Source organism: Diceros bicornis, chromosome X (assembly GCF_020826845.1).
Source record: "Diceros bicornis minor isolate mBicDic1 chromosome X, mDicBic1.mat.cur, whole genome shotgun sequence".
Lineage (NCBI taxonomy): Eukaryota > Metazoa > Chordata > Mammalia > Perissodactyla > Rhinocerotidae > Diceros > Diceros bicornis.
In genome coordinates this window covers 97,063,324-97,073,872 of record NC_080781.1, presented here as the reverse complement: position 1 = coordinate 97,073,872, position 10,549 = coordinate 97,063,324, and the positions used below count along the sequence as shown (strand labels likewise).

At 39.4% G+C, this 10,549-nt stretch overlaps 1 protein-coding gene across 1 annotated transcript; it reads right to left on the bottom strand.

Moving 5' to 3' along the window:
• Nucleotides 1-8,997: 8,997 nt before the first annotated feature.
• On the bottom strand, nucleotides 8,998-9,780 carry LOC131401286 (late histone H2B.L4-like). The gene is made up of 2 exons (XM_058536429.1): nucleotides 9,404-9,780; nucleotides 8,998-9,022 (listed from the first exon to the last, which is right to left on the bottom strand). The coding sequence occupies exons 1-2, from the start codon at nucleotides 9,778-9,780 to the stop codon at nucleotides 8,998-9,000; spliced, it is 402 nt and encodes a 133-aa protein (XP_058392412.1).
• Nucleotides 9,781-10,549: the final 769 nt, after the last annotated feature.

Below are 10,549 nucleotides of genomic sequence, written 5' to 3'. Positions count from 1 at the left end.
CAGGAATATATAACTATCATAAATATATATGCATCCAACATTGGAGCACCTAAATATATTAAGCTAATACTAACAAAATTGAAAGGAGAAATAGACAACAATACGATAATAGTAGGGGACCTCAATACCCCAATTTCAACATTGGATAGATCGTCCAGGCAGAAAATCAACATGGAAACAATGGACTTGAGCCGTACTTTAGACAAAAGGACCTAACAGACATATACAAAACATTTCATTCAACAGCAGCAGAATGCACATTCTTCTCAAGTACACATGAAAAATTCTCCAAGATAGAACACATAATGGATCATAAACAAGTCTTAGCAAATTTAAGAACATTAAAATCATACCGAGTATCTTCTCCGACTACAATGGTATGAAATGAGAAATCAATTACAGGAGGAGAGCTGGAAATTTCACAAATATGTGGAGATTAAACAACATTCTCCTGAATAACAAATGGGTCAAAGAAGAAATCAAATGAGAAATCAATAAATATTTTGAGACAAATGAAAATGGAAGCACAACATATCAAAACATATAGGTTGCTGCAAAAGCAGTTCTAAGAGGGAAGTTTATAGCGAGAAATGCCTATATTATGAATCAAGAAGGATATCAATCTAACTTTTAACCTTAAAGAACTAGAAAAAGAAGAACAAACTAAGCAAAAGTTAGCAGAAAGAAGGAAATAACAAAGATCAGAGTAGCCATAAATGAAATAGACTCCAGAAAAACCACAGAAAAGATCAGTGAAAGTCAGAGCTGGCTTTTTGAAAAGATAAATAAAATTGACAAATCTTTAGTTAGACTAACAGAAAAACAGAGAGAGGACTCAAGTAAATAAAATAAGAAATGAAAGAGGACACATTATAACTGATACCACAAAAATACAAAGGATCATGAGAGACTATACTATGAACAATTATTTGCCAACAAACTAGAATACCTAGAAGAAATGGATAAATTCCTAAAGCATACAACCTATCAAGTCTGCGTCATGAAAAAATGGAAAATCTGAAGAGACCAGTATCAAGTAAGGAGATTTAACCAGTAATCAAAAACCACCCAAAAAAGAAAAGCCAAGGATCAGATTATTTCACTGGTGAATTCTTCCAAACATTTACAGAAGAATTAATGTCAATCCTTCCCAAACTCTTCCAGAAAACTGAAGAAGAAGGAACATCCCCAAACTCATTTTATAAGGCCAGCATTATCCTGATGCCAAATCCAGATAAGGACACTACAAGTAAAGAAAATTATAGACCAATATCCCTGATGAATATAGATGCAAAAATTCTCAACAAAATATGAGCAAACCGAATTCAACAGCACATTAAAAAGATCATTCATCATGATCAAGAGGAATTTATCTCTGGGATACAAGGATGGTTCAACATACACAAATAAAATACTGTAATATACCATATTAACAAATGAAGGATAAAAATCATAAAATAATCTCAATAGGGCAGGAAAAGCATTTCACAAAATTCAACATCCATTTATGATAAAAACTCTCAACACAGTGGGAATAGAGGGAACATACCTCAACATAATAAAGGCTGTATATGACAAGTCCAAAGCTAACATTATACTCAATAGTAAAAAGCTGAAAGCTTTTCCTCTAAGATCGGGAACAAGAAAAGAATGCCCACTCTTGTCACTTTTATTCCACATAATATTGAAAGTCCTAACCAGAGCAATTAGGCAAGAAAAAGAAATAAAAGGACATTCAAATGGTAAAGGAAGAGGTGAAACTGTCACTATTTGCAGATAACATGGTATTATATATTGAAAACCATAAAGATTCCACCAAAAAACTGTTAGAACTAATAAATGAATTCAGTAAAGTTGCAGGATGCGAAATCAATATAAAAAAACCTGTTGCATGTCTATACAATAATGATGAACCAACAGAAAGAGAAATTAAGAAAAAAACTCCCATTTACAATTGCATCAAAAAGAATAAAATACCTAGGAATAAATTTAACCAAAGAAGTGAAAGATCTGTACATTGAAAACTATAATACATTAATTAAAGAAATTAAAGAAGACACAAGTAAATGGAAAGAAGTTCTGTGCTCATGAATGAAAAGAATTAATATTGTTGAAGTGTCCATACTACCCAAAGCAATCTACAGATTCACTGCAATCCCTAACAAAATTCCAATGGCATTTCTCACAGAAATAGAACAAACAATTCTAAAATTTGTATGGAACCATGAAAGACTCCAAGTAGCCAAATCAATATTGAGAAAGAAGAACAAAGGTGGAGGCATCAGGCTCCCTGATTTCAAACTATATTACAAAGCTATAGTAATCAAAACAGTATGGTATTGGCATAAAAACAGACACACAAATCAGTGAAACAGAATATAGAGCTCAGAAATAAACCTACACTTATATGGTCAATTAACTTATGACAAAAGAGCCAAGAATATACAATGTGGAAAATACTGTCTCTTCAATAAATGGTGTTGGGAAAATGAGACAGCCCCACACAAAACAATGAAACTGGACCATTGTCTTACTCCAGACACAAAAATTAATTGAAAGTGGATTAAAGACTTGAATGTAAGGCCTGAAACCATTAAACTCTTAGAAGAAAACATAGGCAGTAAGCTCCTTAACATCAGTCTTGGCAATGATTTTTTGGATCTAACACCAAAAGCAAGGACAACAAAAGCAAAAATAAGCAAGGGGGACTACATTAGACTAAAAACCAACTTCTTCTTTTTTCCAAAGAAGAGATACGGATGGCCAATATGTATATGAAAAGATGCTCAGCGTCACTAATCATCAGTGATGCAACAAACCGCAAACAAAATCACAATGAGATATGACCTCACATCTGTTGAAATGGTTATTATCAAAAAGACAAGAAATAAGTGTTGCCAAGGATGTGGAAAAAAGAGAACACTTACGTACTCTTGGTGGGAATGTAAATTGGTAAAGCCACCATGGAAAACAGCATGGAGTTCCCTCAAAAAATTAAAAATAGAACTATCACAGGATCCAGTAATTCCACTTCTGGGTATTTATCCAAATAAAATGAGAACACTAACTCAAAAAGATATATGCACCCCCATGTTCACTGCAACGTTATTTACAATAGCCAACACATGGAAATGACCTAAATGTCCACTGATGGTTGAATTAATAAAGAAGATGTGGTATATATATAGACAATGGAGTATTACTCATCCATGAAAAAGAATTAAATCTTGCCATTTGCAACAACATGGATGGATCTTGAGGAAATTATGCTAAGTGAAATAAGTCAGAGAGAATAACAAATACTGCATGATTTCACTTATATGTGGAATCAAAAAAAAATAAGCTCATAGATACAGAGAACAGATTGGTGGCTCCCAGAGGCGGGGTGTGGGGGGTGGGTGAAACAGATGAAAGGAGTCAAAAGGTACAAACTTCCAGTTATAAAATAAATAAGTCATAGGGATGTAATATACAGCATGGCAACTATAGCGAATAATACTGCATTGCTATATGAAAGTTGCTAAGAGAGTAATATTAAAAGTTCTCATCACGGGTCGGCCCTGTGGCTTAGCAGTTAAGTGCGCACACTCCGCTACTGGCGGCCCGGGTTCGGATCCTGGACACGCACCGACGTACGGCTTCTCCGGCCATGCTGAGGCCGCATCCCACATACAGCAACTAGAAGGATGTGCAACTATGACATACAACTATCTACTGGGGCTTTGGGGAAAAAAAGGAGGAGGATTGGAAATAGATGTTAGCTCAGAGCCGGTCTTCCTCAGCAAAAAGAGGAGGATTAGCACGGATGTTAGCTCAGGGCTGATCTTCCTCACCAAAAAAAAAAAAAGTTCTCATCACAAGAAAAAAGATTATGTAACTATGTATGTGATGGATGTTAACTAGACTTATTGTGGTGATCATTACGCAATATATACAAATATGGAATCATTATGTTGTACACCTGAAATGAATATAATGTAGTATGTCGAATCATACCTCAACAATATCTATATATATTTTAATAAAAAAACTAAAGAACTAGAGAAGACACACCCTATCCAAAGAGAGCAATCGCTACACAGCTCCAGCAGCCTGTGGAGAATATGAACCCAATGTTGCCGGATCATCTGAGTTTTTTCAAGATAAGCTAGAAACACACACTTTTTATTTTGTGAGGAAGATCGGCCCTGAGCTAAATCTGCCAATCCTCCTTTTTTTTTTTTTGCTGAGGAAGATGGGCCGTGGGCTGACATCCATGCCCATCATCCTCTACTTTATATGGGACGCCGCCACAGCCTGGCTTGACACGCAGTGCATCAGTGTGTGCCCAGGATCCGAACCGGCGAACCCCAGGCCGCCCCAGCGGAGCGCGCGCACTTAACTGTTTGCGCCACTGGGCAGGCCCCTAGAAATACACACTTTTAATTGTCAAATCACTCAATTTTTAAGCGTTAGCGATGATTTAATTGCAAACATTGCAGGTCAAACAAAACATTTCTGCTGGCGGGATATGGCCTGGTTTTACATGCTTTGAAGTCAGACAGACCTGGGTACAAATCCCAGCTTTACCATTTACCTGTTGTGTGGCATTAGGGAAGTTCTCTGAGCCTGTGTTTTCTCATCTGTGAAAAGGGCATGATAATAGTACCTACCTCATAGGGCTGTTGTGAGCATTAAATGAGAAAATGAAAGTGAAATGATTAACACGATAGACATAATGAGCTCTCAATAAACTTTATCTGTAGCATTTCCTCCCACACAGCACAAGAAGTCAGCCCATTCACCCAGCCCTGGCCTTCCTGTCCACAAGCTGGTTACTTTTCTTCAATCCCATAACTGTGAACTGGTTATAAAAAGGTCCTCATTGGCTGCTAAACACCCTCACCCACTCCCTTCTTTAGTGAGGGTTTAGCCTTGGCAGAAAAGCTGTACAGGGCTTGCTTTTCTGTCCCCTGCCACACATGTTTTACTGACAACTGTGGTGGGTTGAAATTGCTGTCATTTTTTTCAAGCATCATCCAAGGCTATCCTGACAACTCGGGCAGGCCCTTAACCAGTTGGCACCTCGTGTTCTTCAGTACATTTTTTAATATAGAGCCCACTCAGCTACTTTTCTCCTTTCTAAGACAGCAGCATATTGGAGTAAAAGTAAAACATGCTTAGAGAGTGGATCAATGTTTTCATTAGCTCTGCTGTGTATGATGAATGATTCTCCCGCACTGCCCTTCCACCTGCACCCACAAAGCATCACCAGCATCTACCGGAATGCAAGTAATATTCTGACCACGAGGTCGTGACTTCTCTAGGAACATCACTAAATGTATTTCACCTCTCTGACTCCAGGGAAGAAAACCACATCCCGCTTGGTTTTTATGAAAAGGGGTTTGAACAAAACTTGGGAGATGAAGGGTAGCCTGTGGGTTAAATGTGTTATATAACGTAATATATCCCAGAGTGTGGTATACATACCACTGCAGGCACATGATGTGATGTTAAGTGGAACAAAGAGTTTTTAAACACTTAAGCAGGTTAACGTGTATTAAAAATATATAAATACCATGTTATCTGTGATTTCATAGATATGAAGGCTTAGGAAAATATAAAAAAGTCTTGAAAATGAGTTCATTAAAATAGCTGTATTAAATAAACAATTGTACATGATATGCACACATGGAAAAAAGCATGAAACTGTTAGAGGAATGAGTGCAATAGCTACATGCCATCAAAATGGTCATAACCTCAGGAGTCAGACAAACCTTGTCAAAATCTGGTCTACCACTTACTAGCTGTGTGACTTTAGGATCGTAACCTAATCTCTCCGATGGTAATAGTACCTGCTTCATTGGATTGTTGTTAAACTTAAGGGAGGGGTTTTACAGTGTAGTGGTGGGGTGCACAAAATCCAGAGCCAGGTGTCCCACTTCAAATCCTAGCTCTACTACTTACTAGCTAAGTGATGCTGAGCAACGTACTTAACCTTTCTGTGCCTTAGTCTCCCCACCTGTAATATGGGGTTGTTATGAGAGTTAAATGAGTTAATACATTTGAAGTGCTTAGAAATATTCCTACTATATATTAAGTGTTATGTGTTTGTTAGATTAAAATTAAATGTATACAAAGCTCCCTACACCTAGTAAGTCCTCCTGAAATGTTACCCATTGGTGTTGCTTTGTATTCCCAATGCCTGGAACAATAAATCTGCAATCAGCATTTGATTCAGAAAGAGCATTTAACTGCACAGCGCTCATAGAGAATTGACAGAGTCCAGCACCTCTCTGCAGTAGGAATCAGAAAAGAGGGCCCATAAAAACTGGGTGATCTTGAAGGACTGCCAGGAATGGGGTTGGAGACAGGGCCCAACTACCGTTCTCTAACCTGTTAAGGTAGGTGTGGGTCACGTCAATGGACAGATGAAGAAATTAAATTTCAGAGAAATTAAGCCAGCTGCCTATCGTCACAGCCTATCAATGATAGAGCCAGATGAAGTGCTACCTTGCTGGAGGACTTATATCCCAAGTGGAGGAATATAGAATGGGTCCACTGGGGTGACAAAAGCAGTATTTTATGGAAATTAGTATGGTAGAGGTTTGGTGATGATGATAGACATCTAACAACAATACCATTAAGTGAGATTTCACCACTATTATTGAGTACCTTTAAACATTCTCAGGGGCCGGCCCCCTGGCTTGGCGGTTAAGTGCACGTGCTCCGCTACTGGCAGCCCGGGTTCGAATCCCGGGCGCTCACCGAGGAACCGCTTCTCTGGCCATGTTGAGGCCGCGTCCCACATACAGCAACTAGAAGGAAGTGCAACTATGACACACAACTATCTACTGGGGCTTTGGGGAAAAAAAAAAGGAGGAGGATTGGCAATAGATGTCAGCCCAGAGCCCGTCTTCCTCAGCGAAAAGAGGAGGATTAGCACGGATGTTAGCTCAGGGCTGATCTTCCTCACACACACACAAAAACATTCTCAAATCTCTCCAATCCTAAAAACCTCTTCTGTGATACCACATGTCTCTCGTCCTACTTACTGACCAGTGTCCCTTTTCTTTCAAAGAGTACTCTATTTCTATCCCCACTCTGCACCTCCCACTGACTCGTCAACCGACTGCAGTTTGGCTTTTCTTCTCTAAGCCATCACCGCCCGCTGTGTGACTCCAGCAAATCCACTCTCCTCAATCTTCATGTAGCTAGGCAACAAATATTGAGTCTCCACTAGGTGCCAAACACAATTCTCACCACTGATGCCTGATAGCAAATGAGACAAGGTCTCTCTTCTCATGAAGCTCGCAGTGCAGGTGGGAATCAAAGATAATAAATAAGGAAACGAATATGTGAACAAAATAATCCTATGAAGAAAAAATATATGTGTGTGATGGACGAGAGAGCAGTACTTTAGATTAGGTGGTCAGGAAGACCTCAATGCAGAAGTAGCAAACAAGGGAAAATAAAACCCCAAAATGACTGTACTAAGCAGTTCTAAGAATTGAACGTGAAGATCTGTTACACAGGTTATGAAGTAAGTTATATGTGAATTTTAAAATATGATGAAAATGTAAAATAATAAAGTGAGAAAAAATCTAAAAGCAAACAACTGTTTGAAATCAAGTTAAGCTTAATTTAAATACAGGGTATTTGGGCAAAAAAGCAAATTCTAGAGCATGCATATAATGAAATGGAAAGGAGAGCAGCAACAACCTACTAGGTTGAATTTGATTTCACACCAGTAGACTGCCATTTAAAACAAGTACTTTAACTGACCATACTCTTATTTCATCAACTCACAGGATTCTGAACAAAAATCTTTGGATCTGCTGACTGGGTGCTCCTAAACTAGTTTACTCAGTGATGGAGAATGTCACTAACAGCAGGGCACATGATGGTCATTTCCTCAGAATAGATGCTGTTATCAGGTTGAACCTGTTTCAGCACCTTCTAAAGGTAGGTAGAGCAGAAAGCTCCAGGCAGCACACTGACATTCTTCATCTTAGTCAGGGCATCTTGGAGCCCTTCTTGTGATAAGATGCAAAATCAATTACTCAGGTATTGTGACAATGACTCCTTTTCAAGAAAGAGGAATGAACTGGAGAATGAAGTAGGGTGATTAGTGTAGGGCTTGCATTTAAATGAGGTTAAGAAATAGATGTCAATGTTGATAAAACTAGGAGTAATGGAAGATCTCAGATAAACTTATAGCTTCCAGATCACTTCTGATTGGAAGTCAGGCCTAAACGACTGCAGAAAAAGGTCACACAGTACCCTCAGGCTACATAATTCCTCAAACTGCCTCCATTAAGGGGTTCCCTTCCATAAATTTAAGGAGAACTTAATATTGGAAAATCTATAATTATAATCTACTTAAGAGAGAGGAAAAAATGTTCTCAACAGCTGCTAAAACTACTGAAAGGGCGCTGTGAATACTATTAAGTCATTTAAATGGTCTAGAAAATGAAAATTGTTATCTTGAGCACATAGATCTCAAAGAAAATCCCGATATCACCTTTGCTGATGAAATGCCACTATCGTTCCTATTAGGGTCAGAAAAGGGACAAGAAAGCTTTTTATCAGCATTACGATTTAAAAGTATTTGTGAATACTTGGCAATTAAATTTTAAAAAGGTTTAAACACCGAAAAAGAGTAAATATTTTCAGTAGATCTGATTACACTGCAAATGACTAAAAATCTACACCAGTTTTCCCTCGAGAAACTTCACACTTTTCAAAATAAATAGCCACATGAAGAGCTACTAAGTCAGTAAAATCTGCCAATATTTACTGCATGGAATATTAAAATTTAAAATTTATTTTAAAATTCATTTAAAAACAATAAAAGACCATTATATTATGTTAACATAAATGACAAATTCCTATGAAAAATATTTTTTAAAGAAATAGAGAAGAGATTGATATTGTTCCAGATATTTGAAAATCGTCTTAATAATCTGGCCTGACAAAGGCAGAGGGATTCTTATATCTGCTTCTACATTTTATCTCTTACCATACCACACATAATGAACTTCTGGAAAATTCCACCATGCATTCGTGAGAGAATGAGAGTGAAAATGGAAAATGCACTTATAACAAAAATACCCCCATTAAGGCTGACCCAGAGAAATATCTAACAGAAATGACCGTTTAGGAAAGCCATGCAATGTAACAGGGTTGAGGATGTTCCATGGAATAAACTGCACTGAAATATATATAAAGCAGAGTTGATAATGTTTTCTTGGAGGTAAAAATACTTTACATATTGGCAGAACGCCATGTGATCAAAAAACTAGAGTAGGTCCCTCTTTTTAGAGCTACAGCTCTTTTCCCGCCAAGTGAGGTGGCTCTGAAAAGAGCCTTTGGGTTGCGATGCTCAGGCGGTCCTGAGGCAGCTCACGGGCGGCTGATGTACCTGATAAGGGCCTTGGTGCCCTCGGACACGGCGTGCTTGCCAATCTCCCCCGGCAGCAGCAGGCGCACGGCGGTCTGGATCTCTCTGGAGGACATGGTGGAGCACTTGGTGGAGCGGACCAGGCGCGCGGCCTCGTCGGCGATGCGCTCGAAGATGTCCTTCACGAACGAATCCATGACGCTCACGGTCTCCCGAGAAAGGCTCAGGCCCTCGTGAACCTGCTTCAGAACCCTGGGGAAATAGACGGCGAAACTGTCGGAGCAGCGGCGGCGGCGGCGCCTTGGCTGCTTCTGCTTCAGGCTCTTCGGGTCGGCTTCCGTGGGCTCCTTCGTGCCCAGGCTTTCCTCAGAGGACATCTCAGAGACAGGCTCAGCCATGTCGGAGCTGCTCGAGGAGAGGTTGGAAGGCTATACAACCCCGACTGCTGAGAGGCGGTGGCCCACCTATGGCGCTGCCTCTCTGACGTCACGGGCAAACTCCATATCTGATTGGATAAAAGGCAATGCACTAAGCCACGCCTTCTCACACGTGACTGCTTATCCTCCTGCCTGGCATCACCTCAACAAACCAGATTGGGAATCTGGCGACCTCTAAGCTTCCCGTGACCTCCAGCGCAAAACTTTTGAAAGATGCCAGAGAGGGCAAAATGTCATCTGACGACGTCAGCTGGTTGATTCCCCAACAGGGGAATTTTGGAAAGACCTTACCAAAAGCACGCAAATTGTAGAAATTTGTTTTGGCTCTTTGAGAGAGTATGACCTCCATATCCCAAGTTTTGGCTGCCGTCAGAATGACTCTGGCCACATTGGGTCCTTTTCCTCCCACCCTGTTGGAATCTACTGTTGTCCTTGGCTAAGCCACTCTGGCTAGAGCAGGAACTATCTGACATGGCCAGCAGGGTGCTCCTGAAAATTAAGGGATGTAATTGGCCAACTGCTGCCTCCAGAATTTATCAAAACCCTCAGGGAGTCAGAGAAAGGTGAAATAAGAAAACCACAGTCTCCAAACCCAGAACACAAACAGAAATGGAATACTTATAAAAATATTAAAAATACTTAAATATTTACCAAACTTAAAATTCTTTTCTTAACATTACTTAGGTCCCAAAATGTATCCCACATACTTGAATTGGTGGATTAATATGTG